The sequence below is a fragment of the Aspergillus terreus genome, genomic scaffold, assembly GCF_000149615.1.
Source record: "Aspergillus terreus NIH2624 scaffold_8 genomic scaffold, whole genome shotgun sequence".
Classification (NCBI taxonomy): Eukaryota; Fungi; Ascomycota; class Eurotiomycetes; order Eurotiales; family Aspergillaceae; genus Aspergillus; species Aspergillus terreus.
This window is the reverse complement of record NT_165931.1, coordinates 707,455-731,651: the sequence shown is the minus strand read 5'-3', so window position 1 is coordinate 731,651 and position 24,197 is coordinate 707,455. Positions and strand designations below refer to the sequence as shown.

The following is a 24,197-nucleotide window of genomic DNA, read 5'->3' as shown; positions in this document are numbered from 1 at the left end:
TAATCAAGAGCCACCAGAGAGCGGGCAGTGAGACAATCGAGCTTGGCGTCGTTGGCATTGAGGGGGTTGTCCTCTTTCCACGAGCGAGGGGGGCAAGAATAAAAGTCGTCATTTGACCAGACTTCGTGGCGAAGAATGGACTGCACCAGGATACCCAGCGGCGGCAGACTGAGGTGGGACATCCCTTTGTTTGCTCCGTCTCCCTGTCCTAGCTTTCAGCAGACATGCAGTGCATACCGTGGTGGAGAACTATATGCGCCCCTGCCGAAACCATTGTCGTAGCTCCAAAGCTTGGCTCCGTCCTGCGGCATTGATCGACGGTTCGCGAGGTCATGAGCATTCTTGATCGGTGGCGCCTGATGGGCCGGTGATGTCGATGTTGCTTTTTGTATGTTGATGGGGTCGGAGCTATGGCACCCGTGTCTTAGTCGTCTAGGGACAGTTGAGTTTAGAGGACCCCTGATCTACGGAAGATCCAACATGCGGGCCGCGTTGTGTTGACGGGGAACCAAACATGCAAGACAGGGATAAAGGGTTATCTGTCCTGTCACAATTCATGATGGATCCAATGACGTGTCGCTGATAGTGAGATTCCAAAGTTGGACTCTCTTTTTCAGCCACCATAGACCTATTCTTAGTTCAGTTGTGCTACTTGTAACAACAAGGGGCTAGTCATGATACCGCTGGTATCTACGTATTGAGATAGAATCAATCAACCAATAGTAAATGAAGCTTCCTTGTAGATCACTAAGTCAGAGAAGAAACCTGCAGCACATCCATCAAAAGTATAAGACATTCAGGAAATGAGCTCATGTTTCACGTAACCTAGGACCCTTCATCATACTTCCCTCTATGATAGAAGTAAATGGCAGGGAGGTACTTCCTCTAAAAATATCTCGCTTTGCTCCATACGGAACAGATCGGCCAAGCTCAGCCCGTACGTCCCTTTCCAGTCCCTTTCCAGAATCTAGTTTAAACATTCAGCACCATAAAGACAAACAATTCAAGCCATCGCGAAATAACCTGGTCAATAGACAAAGATATCATTCGTCGCCCTTGTCCTTACTGGAAACCTTATCCCTTCTCGAGATATAGGACCACGTCGCTGATACTTACATAAGGATTTCACCCCTAGAAGTGCATACACTGGCAGAACCCACCCGACCCAGGCCTGGAGCAGGTAGTGCAGTAGATCCCTAGTACCCAGCTGGGTAACAGATAGAGGCATAGCTGCCTACTAGCAAAATCACGAATTCACGAGAATTTACCACGGTATTAACAGCTGAGATGGCTTATATTAAAAGTGAGAAGATGCAGCATATATTTGGGTATGTATTAGTAGATGTATCTCGTGGCTTCGTATTTATTTACTGATCCGGCCTTGATTTTCCTTTCCAGCTCCCTGATGGTAGACCAACACTGCCCGTCCTATGCGTAGCAGTTACCTCACCTCCATCTCCATATTCAGATATCTTACTGGTGTTCCGCCGTCTTCGAGTTGGATGAGAGCCACCACCATGCCTTTTTCGTTGCTGATTGGATGTATCGCTGGATGCATCTGGACGATCAGGCGAGGGTCGTCTAACAGACGTGAGAGGGACCAGTCTTGGTGATCCAAAAGGGGGCATCCGCATATATGCGCCTCCTTGATCTTCACCTAAGTTTTGATCGTGCATATCTAGTCCAGCGCCTTGGCTATCATGGTTGTTGTGTTCTGCGTCACTTGAAAACGGGAAAGGGGGCGACGATTCTGACGGAATCCGCTACTCGTATTATTATTATACACCCGGGAAGTGTTTTTTTTTCAGGTAGATCTATTGTACTTACCGAAGGCGCTGACCGCGTTCTCCTTTTCCGCGAAATCTGCCTCTTGGGCCCTGGGACATCGCCATCCTGCTCTGGCTTGATGACAGACTGGCTCTCAGAACGGCTAGGGAGAGAGAGAGAGGGCGTCGTAATGGGCGAAGGCTCGTCTGATATGTGTGAGGTTGGTGGCGACCGGGAATCAGATGTGGACTGGCTCCCAGCGGGCTGGTGATTTTTCAGTTGAGGAATCTCTCTCTTCAGAATCGTAATTATTTCTTGGGCAAACTCCTCGGCCTTGACATGTTGACTTGGTGAGATCTGTTGCTGCATCATAAGCCTCTTTTGGACCTGCTGAGCGTGCTGAAGCTTGTCGAATTCGATACGCAGCATTTTTCTAGACAATTCGCTGCCGACCAATAGTCAGTATAGAGATCCACATCATCTGTCAATTGGGGGAGTGATTGTAATGTACAATTGTGCCAGGACCGCATCCGATGGATCCTGTTGGTAGGTTTGAGAAAGCAGCTGAATGTTCACCAAGGTCGCGGTTGTTCTCATAGACCTCTCTAGCACCTCCATATTCTGGAACAGTGAGGGGACGGTCTTCTTGCTCTCTCTAGTCCACTCAAACTGTGCGATCAATCTTTCGACCGTACTGATAGGTTTACCGCGTCTGAGAGAGCGAAGCCTGCGGGTAATATGCCTCAGGCTTTCAATAGTTCGCTTTGATTCGTTATCAATACTTTTGATGAGCTGTTGATGTCGCTTGAACAGGGGTGCTAGCCCTTGAATTCCCCTCGCAACTGCCATTGTTTCCCTGAAAAGGTCGTATGTTCGGGCGACTGTTATAGTTCTTTCGATCACATTGGATAGTTCGTTTTTTGCATTGCGGATCTGCTTATGCAGTCTCCTTAACTTCTTCGCAACCTTGAGGAGGTCCTTAACAATAGGGTAGGCAAGGCCGACCACTCCGAGAGCTTCCGCCATTCTCCCCCAGCTTGCATATGCGCGATCTTTAAGATGGTTAGATCAAAGAGGCATGAGCGTCGCTGCAGATCGTTGGAATACAAAGAAACGTTCGATTTTAGCCGCGTGTGTCAGTCCACCAAGATGTACGATAGCCAAATAGTAGAGTCAAAGAGGAAGCTACTAGCTTCGACCCCTCTACTTAAATATTTCGGCTGAACTGCCGCTGCTGAGCCCCAACTCTCTGCCTCGTTCAACATTGGTGGTCTAACCCGCTTTCCTCGACTGGCTATCGAGGCTGATTGACAGCAAACTTTAGGGGTCCGCTTGTGGACAAAACCAAATGTCCAACCGACTGTCTACGTGTAAAGGCTAAGAAAAAGCAAAGAATACCCCGCTTTATCTCCATCGCCGCATCTAACCAAGGCGCCTTAGTACTTGCATCAACAGCCAATCTATACATGTCATGATAGACATCTTAGAGGGCTGAGCAGGAGCACGCCAGAGGCTGGTGTGCTAATGGCCAGGCTGTGGGTTTCTTGACAACTGGTTTGGCCCATAAAATGCGGCTCACCACGACGTACGCCAGTGGCGCCAGTCCTACTAAAGACAGTAACCTCCGCGGGGTTTGGACATGGGATCCATGCTGACCAGGCACATAATGTAGCCACATGGCAGGCTCATTACAAGGCGGACATGCGTGAGTCTAAGCCATCCAACATCGATGACCCGGTTCATTCGCTGGGTTCGCCTCCGGGTAAGGTGCTGGAAATGAAGGTTTCATGTCTTTGCCCTGCCTTGCCGCCCTGTCCATAAGACCATACTAACGACAAGCACGATATCCATATCCGTCCCGTATCTATCTGGCTTTTCCATGCAACTTTCCTAGACTTAGTGGGTGGCGCTACCTCAGAGATAAGAAGAACCCGTAAGAACTCAGTGATACGATTGCTGTATCCTCTACCTCTTTCCCCACCTCCGGCGTGGGAATGCCTGTATAGCTGCCTCACAGTTGCATGTATATTGCTGCTTTCCACAAATGCCCTTCACCTGCTTTGTCTGAGTGCCCTCCCCAGTGGGTGAATTTTGCTATCTCGATCACCTTTGTCCACGCTCGGTGCTTCGTCTACATGTTTTCCTATAGCTGTGCGGAGCGGGAATGTGCGTGGCCGCAGGTAGCACGCTCTCCGGCTATCGTGGGCAGGTCGGGTTCACCTCTGCTTGCTATGCTTTTACTTTGGGCGAAAACCATCCTTCAAGGTAAGACCAGGGCCTTGCCAGGGTGGTGTATCTCTCCACCGCTTTTTGGGTGGTTGTGATTACCGTAGTTCTTCTATTGTAATGTCACAGTCAGACAAACATAAATCACGAGCTGTCGGAAGGTCTAATGCCAACAACGGGCATGGCCAAAATGAACATAGCTTGGTCAATTCATGGACCCTGACAATCATACTGGTATTGGCCTGATATCCTAGACCCAAGTATTAATGTCCATGGTCTGATATCTATATCAAACTTATTATGTATCGGTCCTTTATGTTCATCAAGAGCAACTAAACAAGAACAATTATACTGGACTGACATCAATTGCCTTCATTTATACCGACAACCAATTCTTTCTCCAAGGGACATGTTTTCAAAAAAGGTTATTAACTCCTGATTGCTTGATAGACAGTCTCAGAAATTTGCATGTGAAACAGTGCAACTGCATTCACATGTTAGTCCCACTTTAGATAATCAAGAACAAACACATGTAGACTCTAGAGAAGAAAAAAACTTCGTCAATTAGACAAGAGAAAACAAAGGTAATAGATATCTAAGATACATATGTGCATAGAAACGCAGTAAAAACCGCCGATTGCTATTGAGCTGTCAACTGCAGACGCAAACTAAATGTCATCCCATAACTGCATCTTCATGGCCTCTTGGGCAAACTGTCTCTCTGGCAGTTGTACCGCCCATAGTCTTCTCGAAATAGCCACGGTTCCCCCTAACTAGTCCGCTTAGGCCGTCTTGCGCCACTGGGACCAGACACCGATCAAACTGCTGACCGTACCGGCGATACCGACGAGACCATCGTCGAGAGCGGACACACCAAGGGCAGACAGAGGGACAGTCAAGTCGCACATATCGGAGATGAGCTGAATGCGAGCAGCCGCACGCTCCCTGGAAATAACACAGAGTCAGTAACATGCACGGAAATCGATCAATGAACCGCACCAGAGGACATACTTCTCGAGCTTCTTTGCCTCAACAACACCCTCACCCTCCTTGCGGTCAATAGTCTTCTCCTTCTCCTGGAGTCTCCAAATAGTGTAGACACCCGCGATGGCGCTGCAGACCAGTCCGGACATCCAGGCGCGGTAGGCGTGTTCCTGCAGCCGCTTGGCGGAGGCGAGCTTGCGGACACCGATGGCGTCAACGACGGTGATGGTGTCGAGGGTTAGGTAACCGGCGTAACCGAGCTGGCGGCCAACGGCGAGATAACGCAGGACAGGGTCGATGGGGCTCTTGTTGTCGGCGGCCAGGGCGGCCGCCTTGAGATGCTCGATGAACTTTCCGATACGCAGGATCTTTCGCGTCGTGCCAAATTGCTTCTTGATGGCGTTGAAGGGTTCGATGGATGACTGGGGACGGTTGGTGCGGTACAGGTACCAGGCGTAGAAGCGAGAGAAGTACTGCAGGGTACGGAGGAGTTTATCCCGACCGACTGAGAGATTTCGTCAGAGAATGGCTCGCCTTATGCAGTTTTATCGTTGTATAATCTTCGGTCATCGAGAGGAAGCCCATGGAACAAATCGAGCCGATAAAGAGGGGAATTTCCACGTCTACATCGGTTTCACTTCCCCGCGACATGCCCACCCCTCAGCACAAACGGGGTCAGGAGAACCTACCAGTCGTTGCGACAAAGCGCAGGTAGTGCGCCAGGGCAGGGTGGTAGAGCAGAGCGTCCGCAACCATTTTCACAGAGTTGTATGATCCCCGGAACTGGGTATGAGGATGATATTTCAGGCGAGGTCGGTCGGAAGTTGGGTTCCGGTTGGCACAATAGGAACAGGACAGAGCAGCGGAAGAGATAACAGACCAGCTGATATAGGTAGTTGAAGCGATAATTCTACCACGAGGGGGGAAAGCACAAGGGTTAGGTAGAAAAAGACGGCGGAGTGGAGTGAAGTGAGTAGAGCTAAATAACAGTAGAAAGGAGGACGAGGGTCGGCAATTCTCGATGGCCGGTGATGGAGCGGGTGGAGTCGAGTCGGAACCTCGGCTGATGGGAGGAGTTGTGGAGGTCCCCATCCGGGAAATTCCCCCGGTCGCCCCTGCCGTTCTCTGATAAATGCATGGGGGAGTATCATGTGACGTGACCAGCAACAGTCGTCTGTACCTACCTTAGTAGTTTTTAATCCAGGATCCTTTTCTCCAGACGTCATGATTACCCGGTTGGAATACATCAGTATCTTATTATCGTTTATATGAGGAGAAAAAAGTAACACATAACATCTAGCCACCACATATCGCGGGCATGACATTCATCATTCATATACGTCAATAACATCAGGCCAAACAGAAACTACCGGTACCTCTACCTATCATCTCGCTTCGGGGCTGTCAAATCGTGGGGCTGCTTGGGGACGTTGTCTCTGCATACGAACTGCTGCGGGAGTGGGAACGACTTGTCGGGTTGCTGCCATCGGTATCATCTCTCACACCGTCGTCTACTAATCGCACTGCTTTGTCGCGAGGGCCGATAGTGATTTTCTTTTTTACCGGAAGGGAGGAAATTGCTGCAAAGGGTCGATGCTGCGCGGGCTGGTCTCGGGCGGGCAATCACTTTGGAGAAGGCATGCGGTAATAGGGACCTGCGATATGCGGGCTCGGTCGCAAAATCGACTACTCAGACTCCGGGTTACCCATAGTAGAGGTGTCGTAACCGTTGGCTTCGAGGTACGCGCGGAACTTCGCATCCTCCTCCGTAATCGTATCCTATAACCTGGTTATCAGCAAAGCCCTTGACCAACTGTGAAGGATGACGGGGTCATCAACGTACCTGTCCAATCTTGGGCAAAAGGAAATACGCCAACGCTGCGCTAAAGATGCAGAGGGAGCTTGAAACGAAGAAGGGGTCTTGCCCAGCGCGAACCTTGTTGGGAGCGTTGTTCTGGACAATGGGAATCACATAGGTACCGACAAAAGCGCCGATCTTGCCCATTGCTGCAGCAATACCGTAGTACTGACCTCGAATGGCAGTTGCACTGGACTTGGCCGCACAGAGGCCGATATTGTCACCGGGGCCGAACTCACCCAAAGCGGAAAAGATTCTGTTGGCATGGAAGTTAGCAACCAGACAGTTTGACCCCAAGGAACAACATACCCGAACACGACAACAAAGGCAGCGACGTTCTTCGGTGTTGCAAGATATTCATAGCAGCCGGACATGATGAAACCGACGATCCCCTGGAGTCCTACACCGAGGGCCAAAGTATTGCGAGGACCTATCCAGTCACTGGCCAGAGCACCCAGGAAGGAGCCCGGAATGTAGAACGCGTTTGTCACAGTAGTCCAACCAAAGGACTTCCAAAGCGGAGCATTGTCACCCAGAATGATGGATAGCCACTTGGACGAGTAGATGTTGAACGAATATGCCGAGAAATCGTAAATGAACCAGATGAGCGAGACCACCGTCTGCATGTCGGTTAATCCTGCAGGTATGATGATAGGACCACCGGAAAACCTTACCAGACGCTTCCAATAGAACTTGATAATCAACCAGATGGGGAATTTATGCATGCGCTCTCGGTTGTACTCTTCCGGCTCCTCTAGCTTCAACCGCAGATAGAACAAGCTGAGAGGTGGAATAACGCCGAGTCCCAGCGCAATGCGCCACACGGCACGAAGATGATGTTCGGTAAAAATCAGGACCAAGATCATTGGGACAAGAGCCGAGACGACATAAGCAAAATCGATTTGGAAGTTGGTGAACATGATAAACCAGCGGTTTCGATGGCCCTTCTTGAGTTCACCCGTATTCTCGGCCGCAGCAACGCTGCCGGCCGGATATTCTCCACCGATACCCAGACCTGACAGTTCAGTCAGTGTTCTTAAGCGCGACGACCAGCTACTTGGTAAGTTGTCGTACCTAGGAAAAAGCGATACGCAGTGAGGGCGGCAAAAAGACCATATTGACTGCCGTGGAGACCGTACGCACCAGCACACAAAGCGCTGAACACGATGAGGATGATGGTCGAGATCATTAGCGACCATTTGCGCGACCAGTGATCGCTAGTATAGCCAAAGACCAGCTGTCCGAGGACAGTACCCGCGAAGGTGATTGAGGCAACATTTTGGCTGGCCGGTGAGTTGTTGTATGTGACCGGGTAGAGCTGGCTGAGTATGGTGTTGACTTGACCGATTACCTAGGGAAACCGCATCAGAAATATTCTTGTCGCACGTTGAGACTCGACTTGACGAGGTGACATTGAAGCTGATACGTACCCCATTGAGGTAACCATCGGAGAAAAGACCCGCACCGCAGGCGATAGTAGGCCAGCTACGCTCCCAGCGGCCTTTGGGCTGAGGACTGTCTAACGGAGGAACATCGACAGGAACAGCATCCAGAGAAGTTGCGACTTTCTCGGACGACGGAGTTTCAGCCGATACTAATTGAGGGTCTTCTTTGGCGTCCATGGTGGAGAGGGCGCTCTTTCTGTTGTGAGAGATACAAGGCGGTGCAGGAGAGGTGCAGCAGAACGTGAATGCGCGTCCTGTAGGTAAACGGGGAAAGATCGGCGAGTAGAGGTTGGAGGTAAATTAACGGGTTCAAGGGGGTTGGAAGGAGGGAAAGAGAAGTATCGGAGGAGGGGAAAATTTTTTCTTTTTGGAGAAAGATAAGATGCAGGATTCTTGGAGGGGCCACCTGATGAGGGTCAAGCTGAGCTCACTATTATCACCTGGTCGAGTTAACCCTTGTCTCTACCTAGGCAGTTGGTTAGTTACACTTTCCAAGGTCGCACTCCCTTATCGCCAAGTCCACCATACTTCTACCTAAGTGGGCCCGCCTTAGAGGCCGACGCTAAGCTTTCCCCAAGCTCTCTTGTCATTGGTCCATCCCTCCGGTCTTAATGAATGGTACTCGATCGAATATAGAGGAATTCGCAGTCGAATCCCATCGAAATACTTGAGAATTCTTTGCCTCCCAAGACATTATGAGGTACAGTTTTGAGTTCCAATAACCGCGTGCGAATCTCCTGCTATCTACTGAAACATCTACTGTAAGCTTTCGAACAATCCAAATAATTGTCGTATAAAATTTTACCTCTGCTGCCGCGTAAATCAGAGCGCCTCGCTACAAAGTATATACCGGTGTTCAGAAACATAAACCGGCGAATTCTCAGGTTAAATCTATTAGGAGCTTAGCTGAAGGTGGCTTCATTCGAGTGCTCCTAGAGACTATGGAGGATGATTTCCAGGCAATTGTGAAGATTCCATATACCAATGGTTATCAGTCCCTAGGAAGTATGCCACCGCTAGTGAAGCGGCCACCCTCACGTTTCTTCGATAAAAAGGCATTCTGGTGCCTGAAGTGTATACCTGGTGCTCTACAGCCGATAACCCAGTCGATGCGGAGTATATTATTATGGAACATGCATCCGGAGTTTCTGCGGATACACGTTGGTTGGACATAACAAAACCCCGGATGCGAATGTTTGTTACGGGTATCGTCGATACCGAAAATAAATTCTTCGATATTTCCTTCGCTTCAATTGGCAGCCCGTGCTTCAAGCAGGATGTCCCAGATCACCTACAGAGACAACTCTATACATTGGGCGCTGAGGATACAGACGGCGACTCTGAAGTCTACTGTATTGGGCCTATCGCTGATTACATGTTCTGGTATGGGAAGCGGGCAGAGCTAGAGTTGATCAGAGGACCAAGTGTGTACTACAACATGCAAAGTGTTGCCATTTGACAGTAACAAAGTATAGGGACTGATCCAAAAGAATACCTGAACGCCATCGCCCAGAAGGAACTTAAGCGGACGGCGATATATGGGCGCCCCTTAGAGTGCGATTTCCCATATAATACCGTTCCCTCTTCCTTGGATTCGCTCGAGGAGTACATCGCTTTTCTGAAGAAGTACCAGAGAATTGCACCTTTTCTTCTTCCCGCGATATCCGCGATCTGTTGAAAAAAACCGACTATCCACCACCCAGGTAGTCTATGTCGTATTGGAGCTATGTGGTCACTATACTGATAAAAGATAGATTTCACACCGAGAAACGTATTCATAAGTCCTGATACATTCGAGATCAAAAGTATTGTTGACTGGCAGCATACGGTCATTACCCATCCACTGCTTGCTGCTGGCCATCCGAGGATGTTTGAGAACCCCGATTCCACTATCCCGGAAGACTTAAAACCCCCTAGATACCCAGAAATATATGATGACATGGACCCTGAAGCGGGATCTCAAGCAGATGAACTTATCCGACGCCAGCCTTTGTTCTATCTCTACCGCGTATTCAATGGAGGTCTGAACAAAACACATCTTAGCGCCCTTGCAGATCCACCGGTACTTACGCGTCAGCACCTAGTGAAACACGCTGGTCGCCAGTGGATGGGGAATCTCATGGCGTTACGAGGTGCACTGATAAACATGTGCAATGCATGGCCATCTGTGCCTGGAAAGCCAGCGGGGGACAAGGCATGTCCTATTGAATTTTCACCGGAGGAAGTGACCAAACAAGCTGAAGACGAGCCGATGTGGTACAATCTTAATGAGCTCGTGGCCCACTGGCGTGATGAGCTAGCGGGCCTGTCAGAGGAAGGATAGGTCCACACAGAAGCGTATAACTTGGCAGTGGAAAAGAACGAGCTCGAGGCCCATTTCTCAGAGGGAGCTAACGCTGATGAATTGGAAAAGAACAAACGAGGCTGGCCGTTCCAGGATCGGGATGAGTTTTTCTGAGATAGGCTACTACCGTGACTCGCATATTTGCCCGTTTATCTCTATGTGATTTGGTCTTCGCGTACGATATCTCTTTGCCGCCTGCTCATGGCACGCAGCGCATGATCCCGTGCCGAGAGATATGGCTGGTTGCATGCATCTCGGCGGATTACCTAGCCTTGTGGTCTTATTGTTCGCTGTCAAAGGCGCGTCCTTCACCAGCCTTGCTGCATTGCCTTTCTTGCCTCTCGTCGCGGCTCAGGTAGAGCGTACTTGTATCTCTCGTCCGACAGCCCAGACTTACCGAAATTACGCCAATCGTCGTAATATACTGCTAGATGATGGGGAGTGATGTTGCGACAGACATGCATCTTCGAGCAATCGACTTAAGCTTGAATTGTGATGAACGACCATGCTTCTCTGACTTAACGGGACTAGGGCAAGTGCCCCGGAGTACTCATTATTTGTATGAAAGACAGGCAATGCACGTTAGTGATGGAGATCACTCGTTGTGCTTATGGGAATCTCGGAAATTCTAAACCTTCGTCCTCGAAAATTCAGATTCTAGGGCCATTAAGAGGAAGAGTTCTTTTTAAGTACCTAACCTAAGGTAACTAGTTGTTGATAGAATGGAGGTGAGTCAGCAAGTTGGTGGTTTCGGGACGGAACAACATTGCGCCAGCTGAGCTCAGGTCAGCTACGTAGATGAGTTAGATGATGCATTCGCTCCATTCATCATCCCATCCACCACCCTTTCCCATCTATCGCCGCCAATCCCCCCCATCTAACTCAACCGGGCCTCTCTGTATTGCTGGGACGCTCCTGCATCGCATATCAAAGTACCCATCGCCAGCATGGGGTCCGATCCGCAGTACATAAAGTACCCGAACCTCACCCTCGCTCAGCATGTCTTCAACCTCTCCAATCCGTCATGCGCGCCGTCGGTTCAGCAGTCGTCGCTGAAGAAGGTCCAAGAGGCCATCTCCGAACACAAGATGGCTCCGTTCTACCGGTACCTCGCACACCCTGTTGAAGGCATCCTGAACCACTCCGGTGAAGGTGTGCCCCAGCATCAAGGCAGCTCCAAACCTTTGATCGTCTCGAATATGCTTGCATCCCGGAAATCGCCCCAGAACATTGACTTTCCCTGGGATGAGTCCCTGTACCAGTCGCTAGTGGAGGAGAACAAGAAAGAGCTGGACGGATTCAAGAAGGAGGAAGATGAGGCAGAGGAAGCCGCCGGCGAGACGGAGGTGTTGGCTGCTCGGGGGAAGCGTGCTGAATTCTGGGCGCGTGTTGGTGATAAGGTGGGTTTGCTCTGCTTGATAACTTTCAGAAGTTTTGATGATATGGGTTCTTGCTGACACCGGACTACACAATAGGACAAAGCCATCGAATCCCACGAAGCGCTCCTTGAGAAAACGTCGTTCCTCGGAACGAAGATTGACCTGGTCCTGGCTATGATCCGGATTGGTCTCTTCTTCGGCGACACCCTATATGTCAAGAAGAGCATCGAGCGTGCAAACACGCTCATCGAGAGTGGTGGTGACTGGGATCGGAGGAACCGCCTCAAGGCTTATAAGGGACTGCACTTGCTCACTATCCGCTCCTACAGCCTGGCAGCCCCTCTTCTTCTCGACAGCTTGTCCACGTTTACGAGTTACGAGCTTTGCAGCTACTCTGCGTTGGTGATTTACTCCGTTCTCGCGGGATCGCTGTCCTTGAAGCGGGTTGATTTCAAGGCAAAGGTTGTCGATGCTCCGGAGATTAAGGCTATCCTTGGGTCTGCTGAGGATCGGTTGGCTGCGTTGACCGGGGAGGTTTCGTCCGGACCCAGTGCCCAGGACGAGGAGATGAAGGATGCTACTACGTCGAAGACTACCCCCAGGAACGCTACTACGGTGGTGAACTTGACCACGCTGGGAGCTGGATCCGGTATCCAAGCGGATGCCGAAGTCCCCGTGGATTTCTCTCCCTTGGCCAACCTGGTGGATAGTCTGTACAGCGGCAACTACCGCTCCTTCTTTGTGGCACTGGCGGCGGTGGAAGACAACTTCCTGACCCAGGATCGGTACTTGTATGAGCACCGTGCGTGGTTTGTGCGTGAGATGAGACTGCGTGCCTACCAGCAGCTGCTCCAGAGTTATCGGGTGGTCGGACTTAACAGCATGGCCAACGATTTCGGCGTGACTGTTGACTTCTTAGATCGGTAAGTTACGGCGAATTACATGCAGGGATCCAGATGAACAGTGGTAGCTGACGATCAATCACAGTGACCTGGCCAAGTTCATCTCCAGCAACCGCATTGCTTGCACGATTGACCGCGTGAATGGGATTATCGAGACGAACCGGCCGGATGACAAGAACAAGCAGTATGCGGATGTGGTGAAGCATGGTGATGCACTGATCACGAAGCTTCAGAAGTACGGCCAGGCGGTGCGGCTGCGCGGAAGCGAACGGAGCTGAGGAGCTAGGGCTGAAATCTGGAGTGGCATGTATTTCGATCCTAGAAGTCGCCATGCTGTATGAACTGCAGAGGGTTGTTTCCTCTGGTACTTGGGGCTAAATTAGAGCAAAAGCAAGCAAGGCTGCTGTATCATACATTAATGACGACAGACAACGTGACCTGGCTTCCTGTCAGCCTAAGAATGGTAGCGTCGTGACTAGTGATTAGTGCCTCCGCATTGCGGCAGGCCAGTTCATCACGATTAAATTAATTGAAGGGTGGATCCACCAACGTTTTAGCTGTCTTGTAGTCGATAAAGTGGGTTGTTCGGGCGATCATGATGGATTTCGAGAGCGTACTATACTTGAGCAGGATTGTGGCTATTGTAGACTCCTCCGTACGTGCTGATCTACTTCACATTGTCAATCATGGAGGGTAGTCGGTCTGCGTCTATTCGATATCCGCCGGTACCCGAAGGCCGGAAGAGACCGGGCTGGGCACGTGGCGAGGCTGGATCAGGAACACAGGGTCTCCGCTTGGTGCCTGGCCTTGATATTGACATGGGTTGTCGCAGTATAGACCAGGTCCTGTCGGTTTGTAGATTGACGTGAGACTGCATCTTATACTATCTTACCAGCTCATGTTCTTTATAGTCCACAGCGTGCAGGTGTTAAAGATACTACGGACATGTCCCGTAGGAAGCAGACCGGTTCCTGATGAGTCATCCGTCGGGGCCCGCCTCGGATCTCACCGCCCACCCGGAACAATATTTTTTTTTTTCGCGCTTCTCTCCCTCGGAGCAACTTTTTCCTAATTCTCTTCGGGCCTTTGCGCGCTGTTCGATCATTCGAAACAAACCGGGTCGCGACGTGCAAATCATCTTGCAGGACTCCCTAGTCCCGTTACGCCGTCATCCCCCGCACCCCCACGGTGGAGAACATTCCTCGTCGTTGTCATGTCCGGCTGGCAAGTTAAGCTCGCATCCCACCTACGGGCAACTCCGTTGGCGCGAGGCCGCCTGGCGGTTTCCCGGCCGAATAGTGCTCATGGCGCCTGGTTCGCCCGCCATCATCACACCACTCCGCGGGCTTTCTCCGCAACGTCAGGTATGTGTTTGCTGGTTTTCCTGGGGCTCCGGACATCCAACCCCCATGTCTCTCCGGATTCTGGTTTGGGATGAGGGGCGCGGTGATCGAGATCGCGTTCGCCGTGGATTGGATGAGAGACGCTCTCTGCGCCCCCCCATCTTAATAATAAAAATCACTATTCTGAATCCACCCACGCTTCCCCCCTCGCATGGCATCGGGCAACTCCCTCTTTACCCACTTTGCGTGAATTTTGTGACGGGAGTACAAATGTGCCGGCTGTCGCTGCCCCTCGGGCTCCGATCTTTCATTCTAAGATCACTGACCCTCCTCCGATCAACATAGTCCCCGCCAAACAATCCTCCATGACGGTCACCTACACCACTCGTCGCTCCCTCTCCGCGAAGGCCCCCCGCTGCCTGCACATCGACAACATCAACCCTCAGGTCAAGGAGGCCAAGTATGCCGTCCGTGGTGAGCTGGCCGTCAAGGCCGAGCAGTACCGCGTGAGACTCGCCCAGGGAGACAAGTCTCTGCCCTTCGACAGCGTCATCTTCGCCAACATCGGAAACCCTCAGCAGCTGGACCAGAAGCCCATCACCTTCTTCCGTCAAGTCCTCAGTCTTCTCGAGAACCCTGAGCTGTTGCAGAACCCCGACGCCCTCCGCACAACCTTCGGGTACCAACAAGATGTTTTCGACCGCGCAAAGACTCTTCTGGCCGACGTTCAGAGCGTCGGCGCCTACAGTCACAGCCAGGGTGCCCCCGTCATCCGCCAGAGTGTTGCCAACTTCATCGAGGAGCGTGATGGCTACGCCGCCAACCCTCAGGACCTGTTCCTGTGCGCCGGTGCCTCGTCCGGTGTGAACACCCTCCTGAGCGTCATCTGCGATGGCCCCGACGCTGGCGTGCTCGTCCCTATTCCCCAATACCCCCTGTACACTGCCACCCTCGCCCTCCTCAACGCTCAATGCGTCCCCTACCACCTCGAGGAACAGAGGGCCTGGGGTACCGACGTGAACGCCATTCGCACCTCGCTGTCGCAGGCTCGCTCGGCTGGCACTGACGTCCGCGCCATTGTGGTCATCAACCCGGGTAACCCCACGGGTGCCTCCCTTAGCCCCGCGGACATCAAGAGCGTGATCGACCTCGCCGCCGAGGAGAAGCTGGTCGTCCTCGCCGATGAGGTCTACCAGACCAACGTCTTCGAGGGCGAGTTCACTTCGTTCAAGAAGCGCCTGCGTCAACTGCAGGACGAGTTCCCCGGCAAGTACGACGACGTTGAATTGGCCTCCCTGCACAGTGTGTCCAAGGGTATGGTCGGCGAGTGCGGTCAGCGCGGTGGATACTTCGAGCTGGTGGGATTCGACCCCGAGGTTGCGGCGCAGATCTACAAGCTCGTTAGCATTGGCCTGTGCCCTCCCGTCATCGGTCAGTGTCTGCTCGAGCTCATGGTGAACCCCCCTAAGGAGGGTGAGCCCAGCTATGAGCTCTACCAGAAGGAATACAACGGCATTCGTCAGGGTCTGCACAAGCGCGCTCTCGCGCTGTATGATGCCTTCCGTCAGATGGAGGGAGTTGAGTGCCAGGAGCCTCAGGTATGTACCCTTCCCGTTCGTCGTTGGTTGGCCTTATCTTGCTCGATCCAACTAACATGATTAATATAGGGTGCCATGTACCTCTTCCCCACGATCACCCTCCCGCCCAAGGCGGTCGAGGCCGCCAAGGCCGAGAACCGCGCCGCTGACGAGTTCTACTGCCTCCGTCTCCTGGACGCCACGGGTGTCTGTGTCGTGCCGGGCTCTGGCTTCGGTCAGAAGGAGAACACGCTGCACTTCCGTACGACCTTCCTGGCCCCTGGAACCGACTGGGTGGAGCGCATCGTCAAGTTCCACTCCGAGTTCATGGCCAAGTACAAATAAAGAAACGACCCAAAATAAATATATATGCACACCGCCGATCGATGCATCCGTTACGTTTGAATATAGACATATACCTGTGCCCGCGGCACTGTTTTGAATTGACATTGGTTCCAGTTCCTGTGTATTATCACATTTTACATGTCAGATGATCTACATTACATCAATAGGATACGTTCGCAACGTCATCGATAGACCAGTCTACCCACCTTGTTCTCCGTACCTCGCTAGACCTAGGCCGTTGTGAGACCCAGTGCTCCACCACCCACCGCCAGTACAAAGGACACCCCTGAGCCCCCCAAAACAAACAAATCTCAACATTCCACCCCCCTGTCGCACCTCACATGCATTCATGCATGCATGCACCCATCGCTCAACACAGACCAAAAGCCAAGTCGCAACAAGCCTTTGGCCGCAAAGCTTGGTCCGCATCCCTTGCATGGCCGCTGCCCTGTATCTAGGAAATAAATCCCTCATGCGGCTGCCCACAGGCCCTTGCAGGCAGGAACTCTTTCCCGACCAGAAAAGAGAGGCAGGCAGGCAGGTAGGTATGTACATATGTAACGGAGCACCGACGCGCATACATGCAGAGCATCCGTGCATGTGTGTGTGCATGCGTCCTGCCCATACCGTACGCTGTACAGGAGACAGGTTTGTTACGGATGCTGCTGCTGCTCAGATACCGTAGGTGACTACAATATCTCCCTAGGTAGGCAGGGGGGTTGAATATGTCGAAGGGATGCAGACATAGTTACGTACCTACGCAGCAAGGCTACCTAGGTAGTGTCTGTAGTCCGTCGCAAGGACCAGGATGAGACAGACGACGTCTTGACCTGGATGTAATTTATTCTACCTCTTTGACCAAGGTTGGTTTTCTGACTAACGAAAACTCGGTCACGCAAGCCACGCAATTACACCGCCAGATGTCTCGATCTCACCGCTACATCGCACAAGCCTCCAGACAGTGACATCAACCAACTCGCTCGAGGCTGTTCACGCTACACATCCTCGTACTCGTGACATCCCCTGTCTGGCTACATGCATTTTAGAAAATACAATGTTTACGTGGAATCATCTGGGAACATAAGCCAACAAATTCTTTGTAAATCGAATGCTATAATATATTGTCACTAGGACTGGCTAATGGAACAAGATAAATCAGGCATTTATCATCATCTCTCATCAAGGTCGTGAAGACGGTGTGAGGTGGTGGTAAGGTGCCGCAAACAGACGCATAGCCAGAATAACACGTACCCCACCTGCGCCGGACGTTATTGCGTCCAGGGCGAGGCGAAGTAGTTGTTATGTTCATCCATAGGCGCGCTGGGATCGAAGAGCGCCGTTGGCCAAACAGGATCCGTAGCTGAGGCCGTCATCGGGAGACTCGTGGTCGCTGTCGTCATAGACTTGAAAGCCTGGGCGTCCGACATGGCATAAGCATCCTGCGAAGACAGAGGCTTGGGATCCATGCCGACATTGGCCTGAAGCTGGTGCTCGAGCGCTGCTGTCGACTCATTGGCGGACTTGAGGAAGTCATCAATGTTGATGGACTCCAGGTGATTGGACGACAGGAGTTGAGCCTGCGGGAGACCAATGAACGACGATGCTGAGCTGATACGGTACTGATCGACATCAGAGCCTTCGCTTCCGCTATGCAAGTCGTGAAGATCACTCGGCAGCGTGGATAACGGAGCGTATTCCTCGACTTCCGAGAGATCACCGGACGAAGAAGGGGCGGCAATCCCAGGTCCCATCGCGTTGTAGTCGAAACTTGCGTACGAAGGCGCCTGTGTACTCGTCGCAGCCGGAACGTCCGAGGAGTACAGCGGGAAGCTTGACCAATCGACTGGTGGCGCGCTGAATGCCGTGGAATTCAGAGCGACATCTCCATCCGATGATGTGAAGAAAGCCTCGTTATACGGATCTTGGACTGCCATGCAGTTCACGGGAGACGCGGTGGTCGTCGGGAAAGAATAATTGACGTCAAGAGGTGGCACACTGGTCATGACATGATTCAGAGGTGTCTTTTCCATCGATAGTGTGACCGCATTTTCGGTGGGCTTATCCATAGACTGCAGACCGTGAGGGAAGAAGGCGGACAGATCAAGTGGGGGGACGGTTGTCGGGACATCATCCGAAGGCAGAACCGGGGCAGCGTCAGGCGATCCGTGTTCGGATTTGACGCGGCGCTGAGGATTGTAAAGAGGCGGCTGTCCCGGAAGTTGCTGCGCGGAGAACGCTTCGCTAACCAAGCCCGCTTGGGTCAATGGCAGATGATCGACTGACCGGCGAGCCGTATCGGAGGTCGCATGGATGGTATGAGACCGGGGGATGGTATACGGCAAGCCACACTTGTGCGCCATGTCGTTGTGTTTGTGCGCGGGCTTATGGTGACCGTCGCGGAAGATGGTGAGCGTGCTTTCCGACTTCGTGGAGGTCAACTGAGGCTTCTTCGGCAGCTCCGATAGAACTGAATGCGGAGGCGGCGGGAGGCCGGTCTCCGGGACAGGATCTAGGTGGGGTTCCTTCTTCAGCGCGCAGGTACAGCGCTGTCCATAGTTGCAGCCACATCTTGGACGGGAGTCCTCTGTAAAATCCAGATCAGAAACAATGAATCAGGGTACCATCGCCAACATGCTCACGCTTGAGATCCCGCTTGTCCAAGACATGGGGATCTGAATCATGCTTGTGGCTATTCTTTTTCTTGTCACCACACTCGCACTTGGTGTGGGTTGTCCGTGACTTGCGTAGGCCGCGACAGTGAGCGCATTGAGAGACTGGACGGCCTTTTTTATTGATATGGGTCAAAGGGCGGTCTATAGGGAGAGCCAAGTCAATACATCGAGCGCGGAGCGGTCATACAAGATATGCGACTTACCACTGTGGTGACAGCTGCTGACCCGGTGACCCCGGACGCAAGCTTCACAAGCCCACTTCTCGCCATCGATAAGCATTGCCGCGGTTTACTGGGTAGAAACCATGCGATGATTCGCGACGAGAGAGACCGAAATTCGGAGTGTAAAATGAGCAGGGAGAGTGTCTATAGAACAAACACTCTCGGGGAGATTTTTTGGGGGGTGTTTTTTCTTTTTTTTTGGTTGGATGGGTGGTTGTTTTTTGCAAGTTTGAAAGTATATCAAGTCAGCCGAACAGGAGAACCTGTCGGGAGGAACGAAAAGGCCGTCAAGGCGAGGATCCGAGGTATAGATGTGCGATCCGTCACAAGTGATCGGATCGACAGGAATCAAGGAAAACTCCAACAAAGCAGGGGTATCTTGAACGAATATCCCAATGCACCCAACGAAGTCACAGAAACGCCGTTTCACCTGTAAAGGGCCGAATCGCAACCGAGGTCACACTGTAAGAGAACCTTTGTTCAATTGGAAGCGGAGGATCGAAGGCGAGGGAGAACTCGATTGAGAACGAGTATCAGGGAGGAGGAGGAGGAGCGGATTGAAGAGGTGGTCACTTCGGAACTAATACAGCGCCCCAGGGAACATGGAAAATGAAGCCAAAAAGGACACAATTGAAAAGAAGAAGAGGATCAGGGGGGCCAAAGCCTACGCACCGTTTGGCGCCGGCCGTGAGACAGGACACCAAATACCGGCTGTGGCGGCCAAGATAAAGGGAAAAGGCGATCGATCTGAAGGCAGAGCCAACTGCAGAACCCGATGAAGAAGAAGAAGAAAGAAAGAAAGAAAAGAAGAGGAGGAAAAGGAGGGAAGAAATGGTGAGCCAGAAGGCGGGAGGGGGTCAAAGGCGGGAAGTGTGAAAGGAACCAGACGGTCGTCGAAACGTGACGGGACGGTATCGTATGCAGTAACGTATGGTACCCTGTTGGTACCTAGTAGGTAACTGGAGTGGAACACCTCAAGCTACCACAGACTTGGAGCAGTGGTTGATAGAGAGAATATAGATTGCGATAGAAGAACTTGAGGTCTGAAAACTGCCAGAGAAAACTCTATAAAGTATCCAGTCACCTGATATTGTCCATTTTTATGGCTGTCTTGCACTCAACTCTCAACTCCTGGAATGCGTCGTGGCGGCTCCACAAAAGGGTACCTGTATTCTAACCTGTATCCATGGATGATGATACCAAAATTACATTACAGTCTGTACAGCCTCCGTCTTTGGTTGCCTGAAGGGTTTTTTGCCAAATCCAAGATCATCATCCTGTTTCTTTTCGTCCTCAACCTACCCTCTGGGTGGCATCGTTATCGATTCTTTTGTTTTTAAGTTTTACGTTGGTGGTGCGGCCAGCCTTGTAACCCTCGTGCGTGTCGTCCCAGTGAGAGCCACCGAGTCCATCCTGTGCTCCGTCATCGGACTTTCTCAAGGAGAATCTTCCCAACAATGCCACAAGCCACTGTAGTGTCGTACAGACTATCTACATATTATTGCGATAAACCAGGCCGTCACAATGGTGATTTGGCTACCCCGAGGGTCCCATGCCGATCAGACCCGACTCTTTCTTAGTCCACCACAGTCCGTTCTTCTACGTGGCTATTATTATTACCCCATCCACTACATCCTTTGAAGTTGGAGAAACCACTTGGCTCAGTGGGCTAGCCTCGGGAACGGAGGACAGAGTGAGGTAATGCGATCGAAGGTCCCTGGCCGACGATTCTCGACGGGAGTCCTGACTGACCAAACCCTGACAGTATCTTACTGTATGTACCTGGTTTGCACCCAGTATCCAAAAGCAAGGGGATCATTCGATTACTCGGAAGAATCAAGTCAAGTCTGCCGCGGAATGATTCCATTGTGTCCCAAGGCTGGTTGATGTCGTGGCTACCGCGCTTCACGCCTGAACTCTCCGGATCGTGAACCCCATTAGGTCTTAGGGTTCACGCAAAAACTGGAGAATGGAGCAGACCGGATGGGGTCTTGGTCTCTTAACTCTGTTTCCCTAGTCGGTGGATCCTCTTACGAAATTCTGGGGCATCCGAGCCGGTCGATGCAGTCTCTTCCAGACCGAATTTTACTTGACATTCTTGGCTGGACGACGTCTTTTGTTCGACTTACTACTCCCATTGAACGAGGTTATCCCATCACGTAACTTCTAACCAGGAGGTCTACGGCGTCTGTGTATACCAAGAACTGACTCCAACCCTCTGAAAGCCCAGACCCGATCCATATTCGTCATCTCGGACTGATCCCGTCGCATGAATCGACAGTCATGCACATACCAGTCTTCCTTACTTGACATGTAGGTCAACGTTGACACGGTTGCTGGGTACACCCCAACCGAACAATGCAGGTACACTCCAAATCCTCCTTGCCATCAGAGAGAAGTCGATATTCCCTTAAAGATGGACACACTGGCAGTACCAGAGAAATGACGCTCTCTGGCTTGCCACCTCGCCTTCTAGAACATTTTCATTGGGTTCTATGCAGACCGGATTCCCAGTCATTGGCACGTTGGTCGATGTGGAAACGTGCGACAGGACAGGCACTGACATTGGACCATGGTCCATCATTCTGGTGCGGTGAATCAGCAGTCTGTAGGGGGGTCGTGCATGCCTCAGTTGAGACAGCCATGTCATCAGGGACCAATTTTTCAGGACCACTGACGCTGTTCATGTCTAACACATCGTCCACTGTTGTGTTCACCACAGGGTTAGCCCAACTATAGAGGGGGTCTATCTAGTTACGTGACAGCCTGGTCTTGCGCATCTGATGTTGGGAGAATTCGGGTATATGGTACGTACCGTACGGTCCTGTACTGTAACGGAGGCGTTGTTGGCGGCCTCTCAGCACGTTCAACCCTCCCTCCAATAACGAAAATAACAACCTGTCAATCAATGCAACCCATCCCTGCGAGATCAGGATGGGTTTAAAAAAACAAATCCAAGTGTGATCGACGCATCATAACACAACGTCAGAGAAATACATGGAAATGATTTACATCACCGGTCATTCGCTGACTCTCGGACTGTGCTAACCCAGCCTCAGATCCCTTTTATCCAGGACCCCCCCCGTCACGACTCATTCGCATGCCACTGCGGAATGGCGTCACAGCTTCTTGTTTGGGGCTTTTGCAGCGGCCTCCTTCGTCCAAGCCCCGTCGGTCATCTGGCTGTGGCGGGGCCTGATCTGCGCAGTGCTGGTGGATCTCTCCTCCCACCAATGAATGACCTTCGCCCTGCTCGAACTCCTACCCGGGTCTCTTCGGGGCCTTTTTTCCCTTCGTCAGCCGCGACGGACTCGCCGATTATGTCGTGCACCTCTACGCCTCTGTCAGACGAGGCGCCGTGGCCGTGGGCTGAATCAGCGTTGCATCGGGCGTTCGTATACCTATGCCTAGTATGTACCAAGCGAGACGATATGTACGGTAAAGATGGCTACCCTGATGACAACAATCATGAAATCGCACAATCCTCTTTCAAAGCCTTGATGGAACCCCTTGATATCAATCGTTCGTACGCCCACATACTCCGTACATACTACCAGCCATACAAGCCCGCACACCTATTGTTACTAGTCAGTACAATCATGGTATTTGGCCCGAGTTGGTCTCGAATGTGGATCATCATCTCGGACGCCAAAGTCCAATCCCCAGACAGTCCCACACAATCATCCGTGGCCTTTGGCGAGACGATCATCCCCTATCCAACCCGCTCGATAAACGAGCGCAACGGGGTGAAACAGATCTCGTCGAGATGGAAAACCCCCTGTCGCGCAACATGAATCGTCTATGGAGTAGATATCATCGACTAACCTAATATAGATCGAACCGGGCCGGTCCTACGATACGACTATGACACATACGGAGTACCCGCATATTCACCGGTGGATCTGTTTCAGCCTACTAATTACGCGCCGGTCTGCCCCCAAGCACACGGACCGTGCCCGTGTTGTGGAGGTCCGTTGATACATAGTTAGCTTTCAAGGATAGTACCAGCTACTCCGATCACTACTCCCTACTATGGAGTCACTGTTGGGCGGATTGAACAAACCACAAACAGAGGAATTGTAGCTCCCTGTTCAAACAGTGGGGTCCTATACGTTTTGCGGAGGGAGATGGAGTAGGCTGGGCGATTCATGGCTCTGGGATGCCAGATCCAATGGCAGCCACAGGTTCGTGTTGGATTATGGCGATCTGTAACAGGCTGCGGTATTCTTGCGGAAGATAATATCTTCCGAGACCCATGTAGCCCGACGATGTACCGATGTTCATGGATAGTTGTCTTGACAGTCTACGGTGGCCTAGACAATGTAAGAGACTTTCCTATGTGACAAGCTCCTATGCCAGTACTTCGGATGGAGCAGAGGGGGATCCTTTTGAGTTCCAGGTTAGTAGTTCTACTTCCGTGTCACCGGTCAGGGTTTTGGGAAATGCTACGAATGGATCCATGCAATCTATGGGCTCGGGGATTTTGTCCGACTGGGCCATGGTCTTTTCTATGTATTATCGCTGGGCAGAAAAATGCGTTGAGAACAGTGTCAGTAGCGAATCTTGCAATTAGTAACCCATTCATATATTCCAGGCAGCTGATGGGTTAAATTGTCAGGTTTCATAGTCCAAAGTAGATCTACATCCATTCGGATCTAATGCAACCTGCTTCCTGAGGAAGATATGACCAGCGTCACAAATGTCCGATAACAATCCGACAAACAGTTTCTCAATGGATACTTTCGGCCTTCTACGGCGACCAGAGAGTGTCGCTGAGGTCGTAGTGTTCAATAGTCGGTGGTCGCTGATGTACTCAATAGAGCGGTGGACAAGAGAGCAGGTGGAGATGATGCATGAAAGCCCGCCAGAATTTTTAATTCGGAAGTTAAAGAGGTAGAAAGAGAAATTCAATAGAAAGAAAATCAGCCAGAGTTGTTCATTCGATAGAAATTTGTTGGAGTTGATAGGATGTCGTGGAGGTGCGACAATGTTGCCCTCATGGATTGCCTCATATAGACACATATACAGTCCACACACAGCGCCGACAAGGACCAGACATAACGACACCAAAAGGAGATCCGATGTTCAAATTCGACATTATATCGATTGCTCTACCTCGCTCCTTTCTTCCAAA

The 24,197-nt window shown here is 51.5% G+C and overlaps 8 protein-coding genes across 8 annotated transcripts; 4 read left to right on the top strand and 4 right to left on the bottom strand.

The window, feature by feature from the left end:
- Nucleotides 1-1,441: 1,441 nt before the first annotated feature.
- Nucleotides 1,442-2,616, bottom strand: ATEG_05892 (uncharacterized protein; the record flags this gene model as incomplete). Its single annotated transcript, XM_001215070.1, has 3 exons — nucleotides 1,442-1,651; nucleotides 1,828-2,212; nucleotides 2,279-2,616. 3 exons carry the CDS (start codon nucleotides 2,614-2,616, stop codon nucleotides 1,442-1,444), a joined length of 933 nt encoding a protein of 310 aa, XP_001215070.1.
- Nucleotides 2,617-4,775: 2,159 nt separating this feature from the next.
- Nucleotides 4,776-5,733, bottom strand: ATEG_05891 (PEX11 family protein; the record flags this gene model as incomplete). The annotated part of the gene is made up of 3 exons (XM_001215069.1): nucleotides 4,776-4,938; nucleotides 5,005-5,482; nucleotides 5,667-5,733. The coding sequence occupies 3 exons, from the start codon at nucleotides 5,731-5,733 to the stop codon at nucleotides 4,776-4,778; spliced, it is 708 nt and encodes a 235-aa protein (XP_001215069.1).
- Nucleotides 5,734-6,663: 930 nt separating this feature from the next.
- Nucleotides 6,664-8,457, bottom strand: ATEG_05890 (putative MFS phospholipid transporter (Git1); the record flags this gene model as incomplete). Its single annotated transcript, XM_001215068.1, has 5 exons — nucleotides 6,664-6,756; nucleotides 6,821-7,091; nucleotides 7,145-7,850; nucleotides 7,910-8,186; nucleotides 8,266-8,457. 5 exons carry the CDS (start codon nucleotides 8,455-8,457, stop codon nucleotides 6,664-6,666), a joined length of 1,539 nt encoding a protein of 512 aa, XP_001215068.1.
- Nucleotides 8,458-10,147: 1,690 nt separating this feature from the next.
- ATEG_05889 (uncharacterized protein) lies at nucleotides 10,148-10,603 on the top strand (the record flags this gene model as incomplete). The annotated part of the gene is made up of 1 exon (XM_001215067.1): nucleotides 10,148-10,603. One exon carries the CDS (start codon nucleotides 10,148-10,150, stop codon nucleotides 10,601-10,603), a length of 456 nt encoding a protein of 151 aa, XP_001215067.1.
- Nucleotides 10,604-11,571: 968 nt separating this feature from the next.
- Nucleotides 11,572-13,183, top strand: ATEG_05888 (proteasome regulatory particle lid subunit RPN7; the record flags this gene model as incomplete). Its single annotated transcript, XM_001215066.1, has 3 exons — nucleotides 11,572-12,024; nucleotides 12,100-12,926; nucleotides 12,991-13,183. The coding sequence occupies 3 exons, from the start codon at nucleotides 11,572-11,574 to the stop codon at nucleotides 13,181-13,183; spliced, it is 1,473 nt and encodes a 490-aa protein (XP_001215066.1).
- Nucleotides 13,184-14,613: 1,430 nt separating this feature from the next.
- On the top strand, nucleotides 14,614-16,170 carry ATEG_05887 (putative alanine aminotransferase; the record flags this gene model as incomplete). The annotated part of the gene is made up of 2 exons (XM_001215065.1): nucleotides 14,614-15,846; nucleotides 15,916-16,170. The coding sequence occupies 2 exons, from the start codon at nucleotides 14,614-14,616 to the stop codon at nucleotides 16,168-16,170; spliced, it is 1,488 nt and encodes a 495-aa protein (XP_001215065.1).
- Nucleotides 16,171-17,438: 1,268 nt separating this feature from the next.
- On the bottom strand, nucleotides 17,439-18,851 carry ATEG_05886 (uncharacterized protein; the record flags this gene model as incomplete). The annotated part of the gene is made up of 2 exons (XM_001215064.1): nucleotides 17,439-18,716; nucleotides 18,810-18,851. 2 exons carry the CDS (start codon nucleotides 18,849-18,851, stop codon nucleotides 17,439-17,441), a joined length of 1,320 nt encoding a protein of 439 aa, XP_001215064.1.
- A 3,325-nt stretch (nucleotides 18,852-22,176) lies between these two features.
- On the top strand, nucleotides 22,177-23,041 carry ATEG_05885 (uncharacterized protein; the record flags this gene model as incomplete). Its single annotated transcript, XM_001215063.1, has 2 exons — nucleotides 22,177-22,665; nucleotides 22,898-23,041. 2 exons carry the CDS (start codon nucleotides 22,177-22,179, stop codon nucleotides 23,039-23,041), a joined length of 633 nt encoding a protein of 210 aa, XP_001215063.1.
- Between the last annotated feature and the right edge of the window lie 1,156 nt (nucleotides 23,042-24,197).